The sequence below is a fragment of the Oenanthe melanoleuca genome, chromosome 1A, assembly GCF_029582105.1.
Source record: "Oenanthe melanoleuca isolate GR-GAL-2019-014 chromosome 1A, OMel1.0, whole genome shotgun sequence".
In the NCBI taxonomy this organism is placed as follows: domain Eukaryota; kingdom Metazoa; phylum Chordata; class Aves; order Passeriformes; family Muscicapidae; genus Oenanthe; species Oenanthe melanoleuca.
Window position 1 is genome coordinate 41,296,468 of NC_079334.1, and position 26,277 is coordinate 41,322,744.

General features: G+C 41.3%; 1 protein-coding gene across 1 annotated transcript in view; it reads left to right on the forward strand.

Annotated features, from left to right (window-relative positions):
• The first annotated feature begins 330 nt into the window (after nucleotides 1-330).
• The window catches only part of SLC38A1 (solute carrier family 38 member 1), a 39,950-nt gene continuing 14,003 nt past the window's right edge, over nucleotides 331-26,277 (forward strand). Inside the window, exons 1-10 of the mRNA XM_056482057.1 lie at nucleotides 331-361; nucleotides 6,532-6,614; nucleotides 8,615-8,833; nucleotides 15,880-15,904; nucleotides 20,356-20,430; nucleotides 22,052-22,144; nucleotides 22,443-22,524; nucleotides 23,681-23,763; nucleotides 24,657-24,715; nucleotides 25,387-25,506. Of these exons, the coding sequence (XP_056338032.1) occupies nucleotides 331-361; nucleotides 6,532-6,614; nucleotides 8,615-8,833; nucleotides 15,880-15,904; nucleotides 20,356-20,430; nucleotides 22,052-22,144; nucleotides 22,443-22,524; nucleotides 23,681-23,763; nucleotides 24,657-24,715; nucleotides 25,387-25,506 (870 nt within the window). The remainder of the gene's footprint in view (nucleotides 362-6,531; nucleotides 6,615-8,614; nucleotides 8,834-15,879; nucleotides 15,905-20,355; nucleotides 20,431-22,051; nucleotides 22,145-22,442; nucleotides 22,525-23,680; nucleotides 23,764-24,656; nucleotides 24,716-25,386; nucleotides 25,507-26,277) is intronic.

The window sequence follows — 26,277 nt, forward strand, 5'->3', positions numbered from 1 at the left end:
TTCAGGTTTGGTTGGCTTTTACTTGTGCTTGAAAGGCAAAATAATAGAACAGACGTTGTTCTAAAAGTAAAATGTAAGAAAAAGATACGTGTTAGTTGATAAAATGTATTGCAGGAATGACAGGCAAAACAAAGCAAAGCAAAAATCTCCTGCATTCTGAATTTAACCTTCATAGTTCAGAAGTAAAACAGCATCCTTCATCTGAATTTTACTTCATTTGCTACCAAAACACCAAGTTTGTTTAAAAAGCCTCTCTAAGGAAATTCCATCTGTTGCTGAAGGATGTGGGTATCAATAGCTGCCCTTCCCAGGCTAGGAGCCCCTGCCGAAATGGCGCTGCAATCCGCTTTGCAAAACCTGCGTGAGAGCTCCGAGCTGCCATATTGCTGGGAAGCTGGGGCCTTCTGCTGAGGCTCGGTGGAAATTCACTGACTAAAACGGGATCTGCTTCACTGTCACACCGAATGACTCCTATCTGACTTTGCCTTTTCAGAAGGTCGGGGTTTTTTTTCTTTTTAAGAGGCACCATAGAGAGAGCACTTCACTGAAGCACACTGCAGCATCCTCTGTCTTGTCACTTGAGACTATTTATGCTGTGGTTGGACCAACTGGGCTCTCCAGGCTGGCTGAGGATGGGAGACAGTTGTTGGCAGTGAGCACCAAGCTGCACATTCCCGTGTGAAGAGGATTATCCCCTGAGTTTGAGGCTTTCTGCAGACTGCTGTAAAACGTGGAGGAACAATTGTCCTTCGTGCCCAAATCCTGCTTTTTACAAGGGCTTTAAAGGATGCAAGGGGAGGCAGTTCTCTCTCAGCCTTCCTGCTTGCAGGCTGCTCATCCTGGGTCTTTGTCCTACATTTTGTCTGTGTTTGCTGTTTTGGGAGCTTGTTCTTAGCAGTGTAAGAGTGGTGACCGAGCAGAAATGGGACTCTCTCCTGTGCTCTTCTCTCTCTTTTTAGCATCTTGCTCATTTCTGTTGGAATTTGCCAAGCAAGTGACATGATAATAACCATCACTTAAAAGTTTGTATTGTGAAGGCAAGTGGGTGTTGTGGAAATACTTAAATATTTTAAGCCTGAATTCAGTTTTCTTTTTGATGGATACTTACTTCTGTGACCTTAATCAAATCCAAGAAGTTTGAGCAGCTGCTCTTGGGAAAAATGGCAGCTTTTTCATGTTTTGCAGATAACTTACAATATTTGCCCAAGCTTATCAGGTAAATGATGCTTTGAGTCTCTACAGTCAAGAAAACTGAGGCAGAGAAATTACTTGTAAACTGGGGCTGAGGAAAAGTGAGTGACACATGAACTTATACAAAGCATTCTTCCTTCTGTAATACAAAAGTTTATTTAAATGGGAATTTCAGAGCTGCTTTTAACCCTTAGAAATACATCTGGATAGTGTATTTTGTTGCAGTGACCCATAAAGCCCCACTCATACAGCATTTCCACTTTCTGTGGAAGACAAGAGTGCATTTATTTGTGGCAGTGTGTTGTGGGATCTCTTCTGAAAACCAAGACTGTCGAGAGGATTTCACAAAGAAATATAATTAGGAAAAAATGCGACTATATTCCTCTGCCAAATGCCTTTCCCAAATTGACTGGGAAGGGCTCTAAACAAAAATGTACTTAAAACCATTTTCCTTTATGGCTCATCCTTAAGTGTTTTGCCTAAAGTAATGAATCACTTGGTGAATCAGACTGGGATTTTATGGTTTCTTATTTGCCTGCCTTTGATCAGCTGAGTAGCCTGTCGAGACTTAATTTGGGACTGTCTTCCCTTCCTTTATGGCAGCATGGAAGGGCAGTGTGGAGAGAGATGGGGCAGAGCAGGAACTTTCCTGTTGCAGCACAAGGTCATGCACTGCCAAGAGAAATGTTGACAATCCACATTTGTTCTCGTCGCTTGCTTTTTATAATGCCCTTTTCTGAGCTTCCTTCCCAAGACTTCTGCCACTTGTTTTCCCACCCCCATCTTATCTTTTAACTGTTTGCCAGCACTTTGTTGGTCGTCTGTGGCACCTTGGGGCCAGCTGGGGCACCACTGGGGCCAGGGTGAGCCCACTTCCTTCCACTGCTCCTGTGGCTGCTGCCTGCTGCAGAGGGGCAGAGCTCAGGAGCTGGAGGCAATGACATTTCAAGCACTGCAGATGTTTGCTCAGTGGATGTGAGTCAGTCTAATTTCCAAGCTCTTTGTTATCTTAGTGGCTCTTCTCTAATCTGTCCATTTTGTCCTTTCTGTAGATGAGGAGTAAGTCTGGAGCTTTATGTCCCTCATGTCAGGTGTCACCAATGCAGAACAAAAAGGAGATAGTTGCTTCCCTGCCTCCCAGTGTGATACTCTTACGTATAAAGCCTATTCTTGCTTTTTGTCCTTTAAGTGAATAGTCCATATGCAGAGTTTCAGTCTCTGTGTTTCATTATTTATAATCCATGGTGTCTTACTGGTCATATTGCTCTTCTTTGAAAGAACTTTCAGAAGTGTGAGCAAAGAAAGACGTATCACATCTCAGGCTTTGCAGGAATAAAAACAGCTTGTGCGAAACTCAAGTGCAGAGTTCTGATGACTTGTAAGCAAGAGGAGTTCTTGGCAAAACTCCCTTTGGGAAGAAAGTTGAGTCACATTTTGTCTTTTGAGAAAATTACCTTGAATTCCATAGTTAAAAGTGCTTAGTGTGTCTCGGGTGTGTTTACCAGCCCCGACACCGTTTGGCCGCGGGAGGCGCGCAGTGAATGAAGCGCCTGGTGAGAGGGCACATTGCAAAACCAAACCCAGAGATGGACTTGGTGTTGTCCAGCTTGACCACTTACCCAAATGCCTCTCACATACTGGGTCAGCTTTTGAGCAGCCATGTGCCTTAAGATGACACTTTTGGAACTGTGTCATTTACAGGATATGACCAAAAAATGGCATGTGAATTAAGGCGTTGTGGTTACTACCAAGAGTGATGATGTTCTTTCTAGAAACACAACTTCCAGTGAAGTGTTTTCTGAGATTATACCTCTTCCACATGTGGCCTAGAAAGGATTCATGCATGAACCAGAAGAAATAGATTGTCAGTATTACCCTTTTTTTTTTTTCAAACATAAAATTCTTGATCTCATTACTGTGCTTGTGGAATTTTAACAGGAAGCTCCAGGAAACTAGATTTTTATTTTTTATGTTTCACAAGTCAACAGAGAAAAAGACCAGAGTTCGTGGAATGTGTTTTAATGGCTTGTGAAGGTCTTGGTATCCTTGAAAATAATAAACTCATTTTATCTTCTTGTGTCATCTCATAGTCCTCCTGAAGTTGTGACCAGTTGTTATCTTTCCCATAGGAAAAGCAGCACACAACAAATAAATTATCTGTAACGGCTTTAACAAGACCTATCATGGGATATTTAAAGAGAAAGATATGCTGCTAGGCCAGAACAGTGCTTTTTCTGCTAAACAGAGATGCTGGATCAGCTAGCAAACACAGATCCTTGAGGTTCATTTTGAAGATTCATTAGCTCTTAGCTGGTTTCCTCTTGGTGTAATGTCTTCTTCAAGAAGGAGTGCTTGACCATCTGGGTAGAACAAAAGAGCAAGTAGAGCAAGTAAGAGCAAAATTCTGATTTGTCCTTTATGATTGACTGTGTGTCTGGAAAGAGAGATTTGATGGCAGATCACTGGACGTTTTCCCTTTGAGGGGTTTAAGGGTGGACAGAGCAGTAGGCACAGTGACTGAGGTAATTGGGATTTCTGCAGTCACTATTCACGTGATTCTTTCCTGTCTTTCAATGTGAATTAGGAGTAAAGCTCAGCCTAAGAACTCTTGCCAACATAACATTTTTATTTGCATTTCTTTTAAGACATTTCTTGAATGAAAAGGCCGTAAAAGTACAAATACTATCCTGCTGCTTCCAATATAGCTCAGTATCAACATATGGTGAATTTTTATTAGTTGAAGCAGTTTTGGGTTTCTTTCTCACAGCACTAGTGGCACGTACACCTGAGGTGGCAGCTTGCTTAGCTCAGCTATCCCAGCGTTGAGCCTCCTTTTGGGAGCAAAGCTATTGCAATTTCAGGGAACAGCTCAGTGTGACTGCAGACCCCTCCCATGGGTCAGGGGGGTTATCCTCCAGCAGCACCAGGCTCCCCTGAAGAGGCCAAGTGGCAGGCCTGCAGTGGACTTTTGGCTTGTAGAGAATTACACTAGTTGACATGAACCCTAACCTTTGGGATTTTAGATTTTATTTAGGCTGTGATTTGTCACATGGGTGAACTTGAAGGTTAGAGTAGGTGGTTTGGGGATGAAATTCATGTGACCACCTACACTCCATTGACTGTGGAGAGTGCCCAGAGGAATTAGCCGTGACAAAGGTTTTTCTCTGTTTATCTCTAAGATAAAGTTATCATTGCAAAAATTTTGTGATTTGCATGGTGTTTTATTCCAGGTATCACACTTCTATGACCCTCTGTCTCTGAATCTTCAAGCATTTCACAAACTGAGTGTTAGTGTGGCTGTTATCATCTTAATTTTATAGGTGGAGATGCAGAGGACATATGGGTTCTACTTTGCCAAAGGTCTGTGATGAGTTCATGCCACGACAATGAAAACTTCAGCTCCCAGCCCCACCACTCTCTCCTCACCCACCTCATGTTTTGACACTGACATCAAGTTTTCTCATACTTGGAAGTGCTGTGCATTATTTCATTCAAGATTTTTTTGTTTGTTTCAGGGTTTTGTTTTGGTGGTTTTTTAGTAAATTACTTACCCTAACAAGAGCCTGATGCATATTCGGAGATGTGCCCACTGTCACAATGCTTCAGGAGCAACTGGCCTGACTGAAACATGGGATCTGCTGAAATGATTGCTGGTGTTTCAGCTTGCTCTAAGATTTTGCTCTGCCTTATAGAATCCTTGAAGGGTTTGGGTTGGAAAAGACCTTCAGGATTATCTCGTTTCAGCCCCTCTGCCTTGGGCAAGGACACCCTCCACTACACCAAGCTGTACAAAGCTCTATCCAACCTGATCTTGAACTGTTCCAGAGATGGGGCAACCACAGCTTCTCTGGGCAACCTGTTCCAGTGCCACACCACCCTCACAGTAAAGAATTTCTTTCTAATATCTAACTTAAACCTGTCCTCCTTCAGTTCAAAGCAATTATTCCTTGTCCTATCACTACATGCCGTTGTGAAAAGTCTTCAGTTAGTTTTCTGTAGAGGCAGGGTTTTGGTTGAAACAGACAAAGCTTGTCACTTTTGTGCTGCAGAGGTTCCTTGGGAGTGAGGCAGGGAGCTGTGTTGGTGCCAGTCTGGGGCTGTGGTGTTTCAGAGGGGCAGAGGGTGAAGCTGGAGGCACACGTCAGGGGCTGTGCAGCCGGCTCTCCTGTGCGCCGCTTACCTCACACGCTGCTAATTCCAGCACCTGCTTTTGAAACACTTCAGGGGCAATTTATTTAGCACAGGCAATGTCAAGGCAGTTCTGAAAATCCTCCTGGGCATCACTATGCAAAACGGTGCCCAAAGGAAAAGCTTCTCTGCTTGAATCTCAGATGAACCTTTACACAGGCTTTAAAATGCCAGGAGACACAGATCCTGGTGCAGAGCTTTCCAGGTCTCTTAAGAAATTGGTTATTTTAGGAACTCCTGGTCACAAGAAATATCAGAATTCAGTGGGCTTGGTCCTTGCCACCTCAGCAGTCACCATCTCCTGTGGCTTTATCCTTTTATAAAAAGGTTGTGCTTCTCTTCCAAAATAGGTAGACTATTTTATCCCTGCAGCCTCCGGGAAGACTGTTCCAGAATGCTAAAACCACCCTCTGCTTGCCAGTCTGCATTTATTTATCAGCGACCTGAATCTTTTTCCTTTTTTTTTTAAAGTATTTTATTGTGCCAACATTTTAATACCTGAGCAGTTTTCTCGTGGTATCTGTAGTGGAAATCTTTTGCAGAGGAGTTGAAAAGTACCCAGCTCTCACAGCCCAAACTCTACCCTTACACCAGGCAGTGTTCCACCATAATCACATGCCTGGCTGCTCCTTCAGCTGAAGAGAAGGATCCTGCCCTGCTGTGCTGTTAGCCTTTAAACCTTGCACCTGAAGGTTAGACAGGGTGGGCTCGTGAGGAATTGGTAAGAGCATGTGTAAACTTAAATATGGCATTTCTGAGAAAGTATTTACAAGGAAAAAACTGCTCGTTTGCAAAGCCATCTTCTACGTGGTGGGGATGTGGTATAAAACAGAAGCACTGGCTTCTGCAGACTTAATTTGAAACAGGCAGATGTCATAACTGAACAAGTGAACTACATCCTCCTGTCTCGCCCTGCAAGAGCCTGGGGATGCTCATGCCTCTTCAGTTGCCTGTAAGCAGTTTGATGGCTTTGAGGTAGCCCTGAGAATTTAAAAATATTCCCAAATTAATCTGGTATCTGAGAGTTCACCACGTACCCCAGGCTGAATTGTTATTTGGCAATACTGCAGGAAATTCATTCACAAAGTGAAATGGAGAGAGCTGTGGTGCAAGAGCTTGTTTGTGAGTAACATGCTGTTGCCTCACTACCAGGCTGGAGTTGTAGCTCAGCCGAGAGTGGTTGGACTCCAGAAAATATTGGTCTTTCAGTTGATTTGCTGATTGCTGATGAGAAAGTATGTCACTGTAGCAGACTTCTCTGATCTGCCTTTGGTGTTATTCTCTGTGCTTTTATGGAGCACATCTATCAGAGGAGAGATCACCTGATCTCTAGAAAAAAAAACCTGCTTGATAAAAGGTATACATTGCTCTTTCTGTGATACATGAGCTTAGGGATTTAGGTTTTTTCTGTTTCTCTCCTTGTTCATAACAAGTTTGACCATCCAAAAACTTAAACAAAGCATCCACTGCACCTCTGCTTTCCCAGAAATCCTTAACAGGTTGGAATACGTGTATTAGTAGAACATACTGCTGGGGTAACTCTGTCCCTCTTTCTTAGCATCAGCATGTATTTTGTATTCTTAAGTAAGAATGGAGAACACACAGAAGACAAACACCAGATATTGAATTAGGGCTTGGACAAGCAAATAATTTTTGTTTCTTAGTTTGTAGGAGGTTAATCTTTTTCTTGAAACACACAGGCTTGGTTTGCTCACAAGTTAAAAAAAAAAAAACTGTCTTCAGCAATTGATTGCAGGATGGGGTAAATTTATAAGGTTAGTGACGTTGATCTCATTAAGACATACAAGGTTACTACTGTTCTGCAGTGTATTTGGGTGATAACCTGAGGTCCACCTAACAATGCAAAATTGGTTGGTATGGATGTCCCTCCTGTGCAGGTTTCACTGGTTTTTCCTGGTGATATAGCCTGCTGATGGTGGTGTACATCTTGGATTTTTTTGTTTTATTTAGGTCCTGACACTGTGGCTGCAGTTTACCCACGAGATACCAACCAAACACTAGTATTTGAAGAACCACTTGGATAGGCAGAGTTCCTCACCCAGCATGCATTTCAAAGCTGGATTAGAACTGACTGAATTGCAGAATATGACTGTCCCTGAAGATGATAACATCAGCAATGATTCAAATGATTTCACAGAGGTGGAAAATGGCCAGATAAATAGGTGAGTATTTTTCCACTGACGTTGCCTGTGCTAAGAAACACACTGTTTAAAAACAGCATTCTAATTTTCAATATATGTCTTGAATTATTCATTACCAAGTCATGCTCCATTTGAAGATGTAATTTGAATTTCATACGTAACATCTGTTGGGCATAGGCTGCAATAGCAGATAAAGCAAACAAAGTAGCGATTTATTCATCATTTTGAATATTTCAAATTAGTCTAATAAAATTCACAAGCATATAATGCAGCAAAAAAGCCAAAATTTTTAGATGTCTGCTTGCACACAGCATAGAAGTAATAACAATATGATGGCATAATTTTGGGGAAGTCTCTTAGTTGACCTTTGATCTGTGATATGACAGCTTTAACTTGACTGGCCACCTCCATATATTCAAGCTTCTGGGGAGTTACAGCTGGTGTGGTTGGCAGCAAATGTAGTTCCAGTCTGCATTTGCAATTTGGCAAGATAAACTGGGCAGCAATTTGCTCTCTTGAGGCAGAAGTGGCAAGAAGATGGTGAAAGAGTCTTACACCTAACTCAGATCAAGTTTAAAAAATTGCTCAGTTTTGGTGAAAATTATTAGTTACCATTATTATTGATACAATTATTAGGCTGTTGGCTTTTTCCATAAGCTCACAGTCATTTCTGAAGAGCTGCCTTTTCCACCAGAGAGCAGTTCTCCAGCCCTTCCTGCCAGCCTCCAACAGGTGCTGAGCCATCCAGTTTACAGCAAAGACCTGCTGACAGACCCTGTTTGTATTTTGTGAGCTGTAAAATAGGAAGCTCTGTTTTGATCAAACTTCCTGTTCAAATATTGCTAACCAAGGTGGAGCACAGGGCCAGTCAGTGCCTGCACAGGGATCCAGCCCTGATGGAAGCCTGTGCCGGCACATCATTCTGTGCCCTTCTGCCGGGCTGCCTCCACCTAGCTTATGATCTTTAAAATCTTCTTCTCTTGCCTTTTCTTCCTGTTGGCAGTATCCTCTCCAGCTACATAAGAATCTCACTTTTCAGTGTTAAAACAAAATTCAGAGCTGTTTTTTCCCAGGTGAGATTAGAGTCAGTTTTGGGACCCACAACTGCATGGGTGGACACGGATTTGGCGACAGTTGTGGGAATAAGCACCCAGCATTGCCCACAGCATTCAGGTAGCAAAACCAGCCAGCCATACCGTGGGACAGAGCAGGGCACCGGGCTGGTGGCAGGGGAGGGGCAGGAGAGAGCAGCCTGTCCCCCTGGGGGAAGTCCTGGGGCCGTCACCAGCAGGGTGGGTGGTGCTGTGACCGCAGCGCAGCTGCGCTGATGGAGATTAGAGCTGGTCAGGAATTTTCTGATGCAACTGCTTTGATGGAAAGTGCCAAAATGAAACACAAACCACTTCTGTTAAAAAAAAAAAAAAAAAAAGCCAAGAGAGAGACAAAAACCCCTCCAACTTTGCCAAAACAAAACAGTTCCAGTATGAACCTGCTTGCTTTCCTGCTGGTTCATGTTGTAAGGAGAGGAGCTCAGGGGCTGACAGCAGTAAATTCACTCCCTGGAGCCTGTTGAGGATTTATATCCTTGAGACAAGGAGTGGCTACACCGGGCTGGCTGTGCCTCCCCAGCACTTTGGCTGATGCCATCAGTAACTGTTGTGGGGAAAAACCCTGCTGGCACTTCATTGTTGGTGAATGTTTATGGAGGGTGGGGAAGGAGCGTGCTGTATGTGCCTGGTCCTCTGTGGTCACAGTGTGCTTTGTGGAGTTAGGGCACAGTAAGCGTGGCAAGATCTGGGCTGGATCCAGACTGCCTGCAGAAAGAAGAAGAAAAGTGGAGTGAAGAAAGAGGGTCAGAAACTCAGAGGCAGAATTTCTGATTGTTGTTCTGGCTCTGAGGGCAGGTTAACATATTCCACAATTTTCTGTTGCTTTCTGGAGAGCTTGCTTCCTCTGCAGAAGGAGGAGCTATCATCTGGCTATAGAATATAGCCTACTGTGGTTCTCTTAGCCCCCTGCCCAGGCACTCATGGGACACCTGTTGCATCCCATGCATGACTGTTTTGTCCTGTGTATCCCAGTTTGTTCATGTTCCTTTCCATGTCCAAACCAAGAGTTTCAAGGCAGCTGGCCTTGCCCACAGCTTCCAGTGCAGCCCTGCCAGCGTGTCCTGGGCTGAGCTGTCCCTAAGCCACCTGCAGCCACTGCCCTGTGCAAGCACCTCCACGTGTGAGGAGCAGGAGGGCATAGCCTGCTCTGCACCCGTGCTGAGCACATCCTGAAAGGATGTGGTTAGTCCCTTTTGATAACTATTTTGGCAAACACCTTTTTTTCCATGGAGTAAGAGGTTAACAGGCATAGGGAACAACACATCCTGTGCTGCCTGGCACATGATGTGAGGCCTTGTAAAATGCCCAGGTCCATCAAAATCAGTGGGACTTTTTCTGTTGATTTCACTTGAGCTTTAGATTAGATCTGTAATTTTCAACTAACTTACCTTTTTGTTGTTTCAACTTGTTTGATTTTGCACTCTGTATTTAATTTTAAATTTTTTTTTCTCTCAGGACGTAGTTTATCAAGCTCAGTGTAGAGCAACTTTTTAAGGGTCTTTTGGAAATAGTACACCAGGCACAAGCTGATTCCAAATCTGTCTCTAAACTCCAAATATTTCTTGATCTTGGGAGGGAATCCTATATGTTCCTTTGGCTTTCCAGCCTTTTATATATATAGTTATAGTTAATATATAGTTATATGTAGGGAGGGGATGTTGATTTGAAGAGGCTGTATTAAGAGGGGTTTTTCTTTGTATGCAGATGTTGAATGAGAATGTCTTCTGAAAATGTCGATTCAGAGATTTGCATGAAACCCAGACATAGATTTTGTGACTTCTAACTATGTCTCCTGGCTATAAAACTTTGCAATCTCTGCACATAATTGTAAATCAGTATTTAGATAACTTGCTCCTTAACTATAACTATGACAATGCTCTCAGGAAGCTGGTGTCTAAATGTGTGTTTTGGTTTGTAGCTGCTAGTAAGTTATCAGCACCCCTTGTTCATTTAACAAGGTTGTTAATAGGTATGCTAAGATCTAGTCCAAGTTTCATAGTGTAATTCAGATCAAGCATTTCTTGTTCATGCCTGCTCTGGAAATCTTTGCCACTGCTGAAGTTAACATGCAGTTTAGGAAGCTGCCTAAGGATAAAGTTCTGCCATCTTGGCAAAACTAGCTTTCCCTAACAAATGTTTAAGTCATTGTAAAATACCATTTTAATTTAATTATGTTTAAACGTATCTGAGATGGCTAAATGGTTTTTGGCTAACTGCTTAGCCAAAGTGGTTAGCATAGGGGTATCACCTTAATCAAACATTTCTCATTGAAGTCCTTAAATAAATTAAATTTGGAAACCATAGTTAAACATCATCCTTTTAAACCACTTTATCAATAAGGCTAAGTTTCTACTTTGCACTAAATCAAACCAGGAAAATAATTAGATTAAGCTATTCTTTCCAGGCCAGCTGTGAGGCTTCATGCATCACAAGGATGAGCTCATTATATCTTGGCCAGGATATTTCATTAATGTATCTGAAAAGTTTTGAATAGTCTCTTCATACTCAGCTGTGATACAGGAAACAAAACAGGAAAGCACAAATATGTAAGAACGGGTTATGTCTTTCAGTGATGGGTAAAGCATTTGAAATGAAGACAACAAACAGTGCAAATGGATTTCATGCTTGTCAGGGAGTCTCAAGGTTTTGATGGCACAGACAGTTCTACAGTGCATTGCCACAGCACCTCTCACAGTGGCCTCTGATCCTTGGGAGGGCTGGGAGAGGCTGGCATGAGCAGGCATTTCACTTAATTTGTGTCATATTCATAAAGGTCAAAAACACAACATTCTGTGACAATGAATGGCTTGTTTTCTAAGCACGTTTATTAAGCAGAGCAGATGCGTGGCACAGTTGAAATTCCAGTATTCCAACATATGTTTCCTTTCATATGCTCTAGGGGGAGAAAAAAAACCACCCTGAAATAAAAAAAATCCATGTTTATAAAAAGCAGTATCTTGATAAATTTTGTTTTTGCTGAATTCATTGGATTACCTTTCACCCTACTTTTTAAAAATGTTATTTTATTTCATTTAAGATCAATAATATTTTTCACGTATGGAAAGCTTGTCTGTGCTATGGTGTGGCTGCACCAAGCATTGTCCCAAGGCAGACCTCTCCTGGATTTGCAGGTTAAGTTGCCTGCAACAGCAAATGCAGCACAGGCAGAGCCCACATTCCCCTGTGCTGCATTGCTGCTGAGCTGTCTGGGCACGCTGTCCTGGGGCTGGGAGGCAGGGGCTGGGAAATGCCCCATTAGAAAGCTGAGCTCAGTGCTCTGTACCTGATGGTTTGGGGTCCCAGAACCTGCATTCCCTTGTCTGACTTTGCCCTCCTGTACAGATCACTCAGCATAAATGGAGAAATGTGCAGTGTGACGTGGGAAATGCAGGGTAGAGCTTGCTGGTAGGAGCCCAGCTGGACAACAAGCCCACTCCATTTTTACTCTAGAACTAACTCAGAAGAAGATACTTTGGATCAATTTATCAAATCAGACTGGTTTTCTCAAAGTCCCATCCAAAAGGAAATAACGTGCTTGTTGGCCATGGAAGATGGCCAGCTGTGCAGAAGCTGTTTATTCTGTCAGAAGTCAATTCTAATGGAAAGTCCAATGGTCACTTTTATATTCAAGCAATGTTACTCAAGTGTTGTCTTTTTCATCTATTAGTTTTTTAACAATAATTTTCATGGAAATTTAATACCAGAAGGCAATAATAATAGTATCTACAAATTTGTTATTTCTGTAATTATTAAGGGGGAACTGGCTGCAGGGGGATGAGCAGAACTGGCGGGAGCAGACTAGTGACTTCTATCATAACTCTTGACAAAATCTAAAATGACACATGGTCTCCATAAATGACAGAAGAAGGCAAAGTCCACAGATGTTCCCAGCAGCAGTTACAAATCCAAAAGAGACAAAACTTTTCTCTGTGCTCCTGCCTGTACAAATTGCCTGCAGGGTGTTTCGAGAGAGAGCTGGAATGTCTTTTTCAAACTGTTCACACTCTGCTGCCTGTGTTCAAGAGATGGGCTTTAAACAGACATGAAAGAGAAAAAGCACATGCTCTGAATCAGGTTGAGATTTTGTTCCATGAGGATGAAATACCTACAAGGTGTGCTTTGGAAAGCTAATTCCGGATCAGTCTATCTTGGAAGTGGTTGCTTTTCACTTCATAAAACGGTGGGGGAGGTTCAGCCATCTATTCCAACTGTGTTAGGGCTGGTAAATCTGATATCATGTCTATATTTTGCAGCAAATTAGTTGCTGGAGTTAGTATTTTAAAAATACAGGAGAAGTCTATAGTTCTTTTTTATTGATATAAAGGAAGTCAAAGCAGACCAATGGGCAGCAGTCAAAATTGAAAAAAACCCAGCTAAAATACTACTTACATTTTGCCATCTATGGCCGGATTTAAGGCATAAACACAAAATGTTAAAGACACAAGGCACAGTGTATCAGTGGAAGCCAAGTCAGCAGCATTATGGCTGCATGGTTTTGGTATAGCCTTAGAAGCTGTTCTAGCATACATATCACTAGTAATTAGGCCACAGCTGGGGCAGAAAGGAAGTTTGCTCAGTCTCTGTCTTTACAAGCTCATGGATTTATTACCAGCCTCAATACTGCTCTATGTACTGAGATGATGCAAGGTCTTGAGTCACAGTTTGAACTATACATCCCTGGCCAGTAGATGTTTCCCACTGGGAAAAGACCAGCAGTGCTGCTGTTTGTGTTCAGTGATGTTTGTCTGTTTCAATTTAAGAAGAGCCAGCTTAATGTAGCTACAGCTAAAATGGGCTCTGACACTTGGTGACAGCCCCTGGTTAGGTATGTGACGTGTACGATGGCTGAGGCATTAGCCAGTGCAGACTAAGAACCATCTGTGGATTAGCAAAGATGCCAGGGACTTAATTGTGCATAAACCTTCCAAAGATGAAAAGCTGAAAGAATGCTTTATACAAACTAAAATGTTTGCTGAAGAGACGATCTGTGAGAACATAACAGCTTGTCCAAATCAGCAGTGTCGTAAATCCCAAGGATGCCAGCACTGCCACAGGGGGACAGTAAGTTCCTAAATGTGGATACATCAAGGACACAGAACAAGTAAAGGGTAAAGAGAAAGAAAAACTGTTTAGTCTATGTTTTCCTGCACAGGAATGTTTAATTTTGCAGTATGATGAATTCAGCGCTGAGTTTTGAAAGACACATGGAAATCCCAGAAGAGTGTACCAACAGACTAAATTGCCTGGTTCAGGACTGTCCAGCCAGCACTGGCACGTGTGTCACATCTTCCTCCTCTTCACTCCAGCCATACCAGCCCTATGTGGCTACTTAAGGTTTTAGTGGCAATGTTGAGTTTTGCAGTGCCACCTGACAGGGAGAGGACAGATGAAATCTTCTAGGGATTCTTGGCAGAATGATTATGGCAGTAGTTCATAGTTACAATTAAAGTTTTATTTTTTAGCAGGGTGTTATGATTAATGTAGCACAAAATTTATTATTAGAATGGCACAGGATTTAAACAAGCAGAATCAAAGCAGTATAGTCTGTAAGGAGCATAATATAGAATTTACAGTACAATTTGACTTAGAATTTCTAGTCACCTGGATTCTCAGCAGATGGGGTCAGATCTTAATCTATGGTTTGTTTTATCAGTATACAGTCATAATCTTGACTCAAAAATCTTGTAAAATGATATAAGCCTCTCCCATAATCCTTGGAGGATGCAGAGGACAGGGGTTTGTCTCTGGCCAGTGGCAGCTGCAGTCCCATGTTCCCCACTTAGTACTTGAAACTGCTTGATTTTATAGTCAGTGCCCAGGATGCTGTTATGGCTTTCCTCTTCTGTGGAAGGTCATCAGCACTATCTGGTGGGCTGTGTGTCTGGGACCTTCCAGCCTGGCAAGGCAGAAGTAATTGAGCTGATGCCCAGGAGTCTTGAGGTCGATAGGGAGGGGAAGAAGAAGTCTGTTTGGTTTCTTGTTGTGTTTGCTTCACAGGACCTTCAGGGCCTGATAACAAGGAAAAGGGATAAGTACAACCCATTCAGCTGCAGGGAATGGCTGCTTGCCTTGTAGAGTGGTGTTAGTTACGCTCACCCCACATGCTGGGGCTGGGAGCAGAGGGTCACACGTGCCTCTGCAGCACCCTGGAGAAGTATCTCCTCTTAGCTTCTGTGCAAACAAATTACTCTTCCATCCATAAAATTGATTGTGCTTCTTTCCTAAGAAGCCTAAAAGACCATTTTGTATATACATATATTTTGTATATATGCACATTTATTCTGATCTTATAGTGATGTTACCTTTATTGATGCCCAATGTACACTGCCTCGGTGAGGCATAATCTGGCTCATTGAACAGTTCTGAGTTTCACCTCTTTTCACATACAGCTTTTATACATTGTGTATTTTGTAATCACATGCTGCTTATGGAATGAATGTGTTCATATTTTCTAAGCACTCGCTGGAAATAAATCCTCTGACTTTTTTCAGTAAGTTTATTTCGGATCGAGAAAGCAGAAGAAGTCTCACAAACAGTCACCTTGAGAAGAAGAAATGTGATGAATATGTAAGTCTCTCTCATTGTTCTGTTCCCTGTCAGGATGAACTGCATCTTGTGTGTATGAAAGGCCTTCAGACATTGTCTTCAGAAGTGCTGGGCACACACAACTATAACCGAATTCAATTTCCAGTAGGAACTGCCTGGGATCAGCACTTAAATGAAACCCCAGAACAAAACCCCCAAGCTTATTGGTTGGGTTGAGGCAAGGGAATCCCTCTGGCCTGTGTTAAGGCAGGAAGTTGTGGTGGTTGCTTGTGGCTTCCATATATACCATATATAAATTACACGTCCAGGATGTTTCTCAGGTGTAGTGGAAGATGGGGTTTAAAACTGAAAGTGCAGCATGACCTGTGTGTCACCTGTACAATTTGGGTCAGTTTACAAAATCTATCAAGCAGCATAGCTGTGACAGAGTTCAGCAACGCTTTCTCCTCTTTCAAACACTTACTATTAAATTGTTTCCATAGCAGTAGTTACTTATGTCTGATACGTCACAAAACACGGGGTTTGAAGCAGGAGTTATATTTCCCTGCTCTGTTCCAAGCTGTTGCTGACACATCTGTCTTTATTTTTCCAGATCCCAGGAACTACTTCACTGGGAATGTCTGTCTTCAACCTTAGCAATGCAATTATGGGCAGTGGGATTTTGGGTCTTGCTTTTGCCTTAGCCAACACAGGAATTCTTCTTTTTCTGTAAGTATTCATGTGGTGAGTAGCTGATCTCCATGGAATTTCACTGTGTTTTAAAGAATGCATGCACTGCCAGCAAGTGGAGGGATTTATAGTCCATGTATAATCAGGTACAGCATTCAAGCCTGAAAATATTAGCTAGAAGTTTCAGACATCTTTTTTCAGTGAAATTTTTTTGTGGAAAAAGTCACTACTTGGAGTGCTAGAGAAAATTAAGTCCATGTTATTTACTACAGAAGTAGACAGGGATTTTTCTTGTGCTCTGCAAGCTACATAGACATCAAAAATATTCAGTAGTAATAGTTGCAGTGAGTTAGTACCTAGTTCTTACTTGTGTCACAGGATCTCCAGAGCTTTATTCGAAGCGTGGTGCAATAAACACTCTTTTTAAAGCAAGAATATTTATATTCCTTTATATGTTACATATAATGTTTTCATCTCACTCCTACAGTTTATTCAGTGAGAGTCCTTGAAAGCCAACATAAATACAGCCAAGATTTTAGTATAGAAAAGAATTGAGGTAGACTACTTAACTCCAGGAAAAAAAAAAAAAAAAAAAAAAAAAGAGACTTTTTATAAAGGAGAATTTAATAGTTTAAAAATGAAACAGTGCCATTGAATGAGTAAGTGTTATTCTGGATCTCAGTACAAGACGTTTCATTTTGAAAAACAATCGTTAAGAAATCAGTTGGGAATTGTGTGCAGATTTCAGTGATAAATGTTCATTGAGAGAAGAAATACAATAATTTACAATATTTGAGAACTATTCAACATAGTTATTGAGTTTAGAGATTGCTTTAAAGAGATGTCATTTCTTGAATGTCAAATCTAAAAATATAGAACTTTTGTCATTTCTTAGGATTTTGGGAAATACATAATTTGAGCCCTGTGTAAAGCAGAGTAAATGGCCAAAGTGGTACATATAGCCATCTGCTCTGGAGTTTTGTGCCAGCATAGCTAGAGTCATGCTGCTAGCTTACAGTTTGCTGTGGTTGGAAAAATCTAAGAGTAATCAAAGGAGTTAATGCATTTACTTTAGGAGCGTAGAACGTCTCATTATTGTGTTGTCACTAAGCTAGGCTGGGCAGTAATTTACATCTTTTGTTAGCAGAGTGGCCTGAGTTTATTTTATTTTTGCTGCTTTTTTTACCTAGTACTTTAACCTATATGTAATATTCCACCCATGCTCCATCTCTGAAAGTACAAACTGATGGTTGCAGTAACTGATGTTGATGCCTTAGGCCTCTATTTTTAGGTAGCCCTGAAAAGGCATCATTGTAAGGAGAGAAAAAGAAGTTACCTCTTCTGTGATAATAGGCTGTCAGCAAAGGAACATCCTCAATTTCTCCTTACTGCTTTAGTTTTTTATAAACTATAAACCCATCCTCTTCTCATTCTTTCAGAAGTTTTTATGAGAGTTAAGTGATATGCTTGTTCCAAAGGATGTAAAAATGCATTTCTTTTAAGTGATGTAGATCAGACAGGGGTGTGAACACCAGGGAAACTTCTAGCAAGTTGCAGTTGGTGACTAAGCTCAACCCAAGTGTGTAGATCTGCACCAGCACATTGTACAAAAAACTGCCAAACTTAAATGTGGAAGTCTCATTCAGTAAATGACAGCATTGTTCTCCCTAAAATTAACTGTGTGTATTTAGAAGTGGATCATATTTTTTGTTAGATTCATGATACCTTTAGATCTGTTGGCCTTGAAATAGAGCAGCCAGCTGAGATCAAAGGAAGTAAGTTAGGAGGACCTAACTAAGCAGGCTAGTAGACCTTCCCTCTTTGAAGCTTGGAGATGCAGGATCCTAACGTGATGTCTGTAGTTAGGCTTGAAAGTTGAACTGCTTTAAATGCTCTGCTCTCATGCCATAATCTCAGCATTAAACCTAGTCTATTAGTGATAGATTTTTTTCTTACACTCTAATTCTTTCATTTTTCCCATAAATGTATAGTTCTGCTGTCACTGTCACAGATAGATCATTTCTGCTCTGCAGGTGATTAAAGTCCTAACAATACTTTCACTGCTTTTTGCACATTAGAAAGATCTTAAATTCACTGCTTTTGAGAAGTTCTGGAAAGGTTCTAGGTTGCTTTATCCAGTATTGACATGCACCATCCCTGAAAATTCTGCAAATGCAGAAAAATTAAGGGAGCATTTTCAGCACTAACGAAGCAGACCCAGCCTGTTCTCCACTCTCACTCTCACAAGTTTTGGGCTCCTGCAGTGTGAAATGTGCACTACCATGAACATCTGAATCAATTCAGATCTGATATCCTGAGCATAAGATGTGCAAAATAAACATAGCAATGGCACATCTTATTTGCTTAACAGTGCCATTACAAAGCATTATACTTTCTAGGCAAAATTAGTGAGAGTAGGAAGTCAGAGGAACTTACTATAGTTACTGATATCAGTCAATACCGATATCAATCCAGCCCATAGAGAGGCTGTGTGAGAGCAAACCCTGTGCTTTTCCATCCTCTGCGCCTTTTGAGGGTTCAGAATGGCTCAGTGAAATAATTCTTGTGACTTCATATACCTCACAGGTCTTCTGGCCTGGACTTCACAGAGGGGAGGGACAGCACAGGTTTCAGTTTACCTGGTAAATGTGGCATCTGGGAGAAAACAGCAGTGGCATCACAGAAGCACTTTGTTCTTCCCAACACTGTATCAGTCCTCTGGCCAAACTGTTTATTCTTTTGGGGGAAGGTAACTTTTGCATTAGCTGTTGGCTTCCATAGCTACCAGCACTTCTTTGAAAGCAGACAAAATAAGAAATAGGGGAATGCTTTTGGGACTGCAGTGCAAGCTCCCCCTGCTTCTGTTTTGAATTTGTGCAGAGCAAGTGGCATGGACATTTTCATTCCTGTCCATACCCCAGTCCTAGCACAAACAAGTTTTTCATACAGTGCTAATGAAAATGCCAAGTGTCTGTAGGAACCCTATGGGGAGCTGAGGACAGCAGATCAGATAAATACCTGGCTGCTTGGGAGTGTTATTTTTACCACTGCAGAGGCTCCATGAGCTCAGTGCCTGAAAAACAGAAGCTTTTAATACTAAGACAGACTGGATGCTGGCATGCAGAGTTGTAGCCATTTGGGGCTGGGAGTGAGTCAGCCCCAGCAGCTGAGCATTGGGGCTGAGCGCTGTGTCTGTAGGCAGGGGTGGAACGGCTCAGCAGGGAACACGGGCAGGAGCAGGGCTTAGCAAATCCATAAAAAATGGACCAGAGTGACCTCAGCCAGCACAGTCCTCCTTCCCTTCTCCACCTTCTCAAGGAGAAACACCCTTAGGGCTGTACAAAGAGTGTGTTGTTGTTCACCATCGTTCTTTGCTGGTGAAAGGACTGTTCCTCCTATTACCTCTTTATGTTTCTCCCTGCTCATCTGGCCCCAAGAAACTAGCTGGTCATTATTTGGCACTAAAATATTTCCAGTCTAAACTAATAAAAAAGTGCGGGGAGGAGGCTTCTTATTCTGTTCTTTCTGTGTATTCCTATGAAAAAGATGTGTTGCTGCCTATCTGTGGCAGTTTGTTTTCTCTTGAATTTTAGCCTTGTTTTTCTTGATGTCCGGAGGGTAGTTGTCATAAGTAAAGGAAGGAATTGCCAACAGATTGTCTGAATGCTCCTCGCACACATCATGAAAACATCATCGGGTCTTTGTGTGTCAGAGTGTTGGAGAGGAAGGCACACATGGTGCTTGGATTAAAGACATTGAGCAATGAGAAAATGTGCTTTTATGCACTTGGCCCCCAGCACTGACTAATAATCATTTGTGCCTGCAAGTTCCCTGCACAAACAGTTTGGTCATTACTTCCTGCAATTCTTCTGCATGAAGTTAATTTATGGATCATGTCAGACCAGCACTGACATCAGTGAGGGAACACTGAATCCCTACCTGGACAAAGTACAAGCCTTTGGTTACAGCCTTTTTTCCCAAGGGAAGCCAGTCAAGCCTTAACTCCCCACGTCTTCCTCCTTCCTTGGGCACATAAAAAGCCATTTGGGCACCCCTTTGGTAGTATATGAAACATGTCCTGGGAAAAGATGCTTTTGTTTGGTCTGGAAGTCCTTAAAATACAGGACTCTCCATTAAATTTTCACTCTGCTTCCAGAAAAAAAAGCCTTAGAATGGATTTTGAATGACAAATCTGACTTGTCTGTGCTCTGATAAATCTTCATTCCTGTCTGATAAAACAACTTTATTCTTGCTTTTTTCAATACAGCTAAGTTTTATTTGGTTGTGTACCTCTACGTGCAGAGTTTTCTACTTCCATTGTGGAACTGCAGGCATGTGCAAGGTTGTGAATCACATGTATTTTAGGGCTTTTTGCATTGTCAGAAGAATAAAAAACTATCTCAGAATTTATAGGAACATGACCTGACATGAAATATTGTAATGTCAGACCTCATCTTGTATGGTAAACTTTATTTTCCATTCTTTTTTAGGCTGCTTTTGGTTTCAGGTCACACTGCTTTCTATTTATTCAATACATCTCCTGTTGGTGTGTTCAAAGGAAACAGGTAATTTGTTACACCTTTCAGTAGAATGTAGAAATAAAGAGGTGACAAGTGTTCAAATGAGGCCAGGTGCTTTGTGTAAGATATGTAAGATGGGGTTTCTATCACTTTGCTGATTCGATAGGAAGGTCTGACTCACTTTGGGTCAGAAGCCTAGAATTAACAAGAATTTCGAAGAATTTATGGCATGACAATGGAGAACAGCATCACTGTAAAGAGAAAAACTTAGGACAAAGAATGAATTCTGCTGCCCAGAAATGTTATCTTCTATGACCTAGAAGGGACAGCTTATATAGTTTCTTTGCATTACAAATTAAATTGCAAATGAAATATAATGAATCTTTGCCTATAGTGAAGCTTACCTGGAAATAGTTTGTCCTTAGTGGTTAGTGTGAAACTCCTGATAATCTTTGTGGTGAGTTTTCTTAGAATAAAATAGAAGTTCCTTCACAGGCAGAAGTGTAACTGTAACACAGATACACTATATAAACAAAGAAATTAGAAGTTGCCTACAGTATTATGTCAAATTGCAATGTGCTCTGAAGTCCAAGAGCCTCTTTCCTTGTTAACAATGTCTTAAAGCCATATTTAAAAAAATAATCTGTGCACAAGAATACTGTAATATTTAACTATGCAGTTTGGACACACATGATTACTGTTGCAGCATGTATGATGTCAGCAACTGCCTGTTTAAGCTAGGTACAGGTTCCTCAATGTGGATACATTTGTGCCCCATTACTTCCCAAAATCTAAGTCCTGTTTTCTATGTTGTTGGTACATTTAAGCTCAAACTTACTTTTTACATGAACTTCAAAACAGAAGTGTCAGCTGTAAGATAGTATAGAGAAAACCAGATAATGGGATACATTTTAACAATCATCTGCCCAGTATAACATCTGCAGTGTTTTTCTTTCTGTTCCTCTGTATCTCACCATCTTCACAATGCCCAGTCTTTTTATCAGCCTATATCACAGCTGAGTAAAAAAAAATTTAACATAGACACAAAACAATTAATAGAGGAGTTTCACAAGTTTGACAGATATTTGAAAAGAAACTTTAGTTGCATTTTACACTTTTTCCTGCTGTAGCAAAAACACACAGCACTGAGAATTCACAAGTTAAGGCTTTGTCATTAGAAGCCATAAATGATCCTCTAAACCAGTGGCTGCCCTCATTTGATCATTCAGTCAGGGCAAGCAGAGCTGCAGATTGGCAGTAGTGTGTGTCCAGGCTGCCAGGGCTGACTTGTGGATCCTGCTGTGTCGGGCTTTTTCTGGAGAGGAGCCTTCCTACATTACTCTCACTGCAGGTGCAAAACTTAATATGCTGGGATGAGGATGAATTTAACATGTCACTCAGGATATAGACAGACTCATTAAAAGGGTGTAAGACTCTCGTTAAAAGCTTTCATTTCAGAAGTGACTGGTAGCCAACAATAACATTTATAGAAGTCAAGAAAACATTCCTACATAATTTTCAGTCCTAGAAATTACAAGAGGGCTCCCTATTTACTTGCAAAGGGCAGGTTTGGCTGTATAGATGGGTGCTTGGCTGAAAACGAATTGTAAATGCTTTGACTCAACAGCCGTCAGTAGTTTGTTACCTTTCTCTTCTTCTCATGCAGGCTGCATGGTGTATGAAAAGCTTGGTGAGCAGGTCTTTGGTACTCCAGGGAAAATGATTGTCTTTGGAGCTACATCTCTTCAGAATATTGGAGGTAAAGGAAATAAGGAATATTGAAAAACAAAGCCCAAGAATATCTCAAACAAGTCAGGTTCCTTCTCTCCATGATATCCAGGGATCTTCATGCTCATCAGTATTGTTGTGGCTATCATTTTGCATGCAACCCTTTAAACATACTGCATTACTGACTGATCAGTAATTTACAGTCAGTCATAGTTTGGGGTGTCTTCTATCATCAGACACTCATGTGGGAAAAGGTTAAGGATGCTTCTCGGTACTTGTTCCACAAACTGTTTTAACTGTTTTCTAAAATTATCTTCTTCTTCTTCCAGCAATGTTGAGCTATCTCTTCATAGTCAAAAATGAGCTACCTTCTGCCATAAAGTTTCTAATGGGAAAAGAAGAAACTTTTTTGTAAGTTGAATTAGTTCTGGTACTTAGACTATAGAATTTACATTTATAGTAAAGTTTAAGCTTATGTTTACAAAAGCTGTGAAGCATTGGATACCCTTTGGGTTTATAAAAGTAGATTTTCACTGGAATATCTCAGGGGGTTAATAAAAGACAAGACAAATTTGGGAATGAGAAGATGGATAGGAAATGAAAGCTTTAGTTGCCCTTTTTGCACACCAGCTTTTCATTAAGAATTTTGTTATATACAAAACTCTTAACATAGAATCCAGTATTTTACAGTGTTAGGCAGCACCTGAAATATTTGGAACTATGCTAGTTAAAGACACTATGTGTTTCCCTGAGTTCTCAACCTCTTACATGATTTTGCCCCTGAAACAATGTTCACAGAGTGAAATTCTTTGATACTAGCATATGACAACTGCAGAATACAATACTAAGATTTCTGCCCTTTATCACTCTTTGGCATTTACCAGCTACTTTAGTAGAGGGGTGACATTTTTTTTATACTAGTAAATACCCCTTGCACTGGATTGTACGTTGTGCTGCAGTGTAGGAGAAGATGGTAGAGATTCCATTCTTCAGGCTTTCCTGCTATACTGGACCAAGCAATGGAAATAGGTCATACAGAACATCATTAACACTGCCCCTTCTTATCTTTCTTTATTTACAGTAGGATGCAAAGCACTTTGGTAAAGGAGATACAGACTTGAGCCAGCTAGTAAATGCCAGCCTGCTGGAGCCTGGTTTGCTGTTCCACTCCCATGCCTGGGTGGTTTGGCAAATGACTCATGGTGGCCCCCTAGCCCCAGTGTGCTCTCTGGCCCTTTGCACAATCTTTTGTCATCATGGCAGGGTGGCTTGTGTCAGGTTACAGAGGTGGTGGTTCTGCCTCTCAGACCCAGGCACTGATCTCCATGGTAGGATAATACTTTGGTGACCCTGGAAATCTGCCCTACCTGAGTTAGAGCAGTGCCACGAATACTTGGTGAGTCTACAAAGCCAAGATGTGGTCCCTTCTCTCCTTTAGTAGGAGCTTGTAGGGTAAGGAGACCAAAGATAGTTCCCTCAGTATAGCAATCAGAGGATGACTGAGCAAGGAAAACCAGAAAATGTTTGAGATGTGCTCATGGTTTGTTTTTTTTAATGTTTTATGCAGGGAATGGTACGTGGATGGACGGATTCTTGTTGTCACAGTGACATTTTGTATAATCCTCCCTTTATGTCTCCTGAAGAACTTAGGTAAGATGAAAGTATCAAAAAAGGAACCCAGACATCATGCCACTCATGGCCAAAGTGACAATTCAACTATAATAAGAAAAATATGCTCTCATTGTTATCTAAGCAACCTCCCTGATCCAGAAATGATCTGTGTTCTGAGCATTTTGAAACAAGTAGGCCTAAATTATCACAGTGATTGAGCCTAGTATAAACCAGCTTTATCCATACAATTGTGGAAATTTATTTTTAAAATTATAGTTAAGAGGGTCTTCATTTCATAAGGTAATTTAGTTTTATGTGCGATTCATACAAACAAGTTCACAAATGGTGAGATTACAAAAAATGTTACTTTTCTCTCAGCATCAAAATTTTTACTGGTGAGGTTAATTGAACTTTGAAGTGAGATATGCACAAAGAATTGCATTTTCAGATGTGTTTGAATCCACACCTACTGAGATGCCAGTAGGTACAAAGTGTATTTTTTTAAAACCATGCTGGTAACAACATTTGGCACCGAAGTCCATTTGGGATCTTCCTTTTGTGACAAAAAACCAAACTCAGCTGATGTGACTGAGGGAACCTGGATCACATTCAGATTGTAATTGCACAGTTTCAGGTTTTTCTCAGTTATCACAGTGTCTTTTAAAAGTAAAGTTAGTTAAATTGTGGTAAAGGTGACCCTGAGGAAGTCACAACAGGTCAGAGCAAGGCTCAGGCTTGCCTAAAAGCTAGGATACTTGAAAGATTTTGGGAGACTCCCACACCAGCAGGACATGCTTTTGTCTTGCCCAGACATATTAATACATATTAAATGTTTGATACATTTGAACTTCATGAAGAAGCAAAAAGCAGTAAAGACAAAGATAAGACTAATAAAATTATTCTGTATGAGACTTCCTCTTAATTTCTTTCAGGATACCTTGGCTATACCAGTGGATTTTCATTAAGCTGCATGGTTTTTTTCCTGGTAGTGGTAAGTTCAGCTCACTTTCTTTGTTGGATGAGTCACTTAGAATCATAGAATTGTTATGTGAAGAATTCCTAGAATTGCACAGAATTCCTCAAGTGAAACATTCACTTCTGTGTGTTTTGAGCACTTCTAGGGATAGTGACTGTACCAATTCCCTGGGCAGTCTTTCCAATGCTTTACAACCATTTCTATGAAAAAAAAAATCCTAATGTCCAATTTGAGCACCCCCTGGTGCAACTTAAGTTCATTTCCTCTTGTCCTGTCACTTGTTACCTGGAAGAGGAGGCTGAACTCCACCTGGCTATAGCCTCTTATCAGGCAGTTAAAAAGAGTGGGAAATTCTGTGCTCAGCCTCTTTTTCTTCAGGCTAAGCATCTCCAGCTTCCTCAGCATCTCCTCTTGTGACTCTAGGCCCTTCATCAGCTCTGTTATCTTTCTCTGGATATTCTCCAGCACCTCAATGTCCTTCTTGTAGTGAGGGTCCAGGAACTGGGCACAGCACTTGAGGGAAAGCCTCACCAGTGCTGAGTACAGAGAAATTATCACTTCCCTAGTCCTGCTGGCCACCCTATTGCTGATACAGGCCAGGATGCCCACAATTACACTGATATTTTAATTTTAATTTGCTTTTTATTATTATTTTAGCAATTATCTATCTTCTGCTCTTATTCTAGGTTATTTACAAGAAGTTTCAAATTCCCTGTGATGGACAAGGGCTAAATGCAACATTATCTATCCTATCAAATAGCTCAGAACATACGTGTAAGCCAAAGTATGTTATCTTTAATTCCAAGGTATGTTTCTTTTTATAATACTTACTTTTAATTCACATAATATATGCACCTACACCCCATGTTCTTATTCTGATCAGCACCACAAAGGGCCTGATTCTCCATGTTTGCACTTGTGATCCAGTGGTAAATGCACAGTGGGTCTCCTTGCCCAATCTTACAGAGATGCCATGGTGCATGTGCCTCCTTGCAGTCTTGTCCTTCCCTGGTAGTAGATATGTTAAGGCTGTGAGCCCAAGCTACCACTGGACAATAACTGCTTTCTTTAGGAGGTTTTTCCTTTCCACTGCTGCTTGCTATCCATGCTGCAACTGTGCCTTGAGGCTGTTGCTCAGGAGAGGCTGAGGAGGCCACGCCTGCATCCAAAGCCCATAATCTCTGTCCTTCTGCACACAAACCATTTCTTTGTAATAGGGCACATGTTTCTGTAGCCATGTGGTGAACTGCATTGTGAAAAGGATATGGTTGAAAGATAATCCAGCAGAAATTTGGTTGCCTTTCTGCTGGATGCTTCCCTCCATCACCACACAGCTGCAGAAAAAGTTGGTGTAAGAGAATGTGAGATGGCAGCTGTCTGTAACTGGGAGCAGGAGGATGGCTCCTGTCAGCTGTGCTGGGATGCAGTGCTCCCAGTGAAACAGCACCTTATCCATCAGGGCGTGGTCCTCAGGGCTTTAGTCACATTCATAAGGAATCCACATTTATAGCAGAGCTGTGAAAAAAATATATATTTTTAAAATTTAACCTGACAGCTTCAGTTGAAGAAACCAAGTG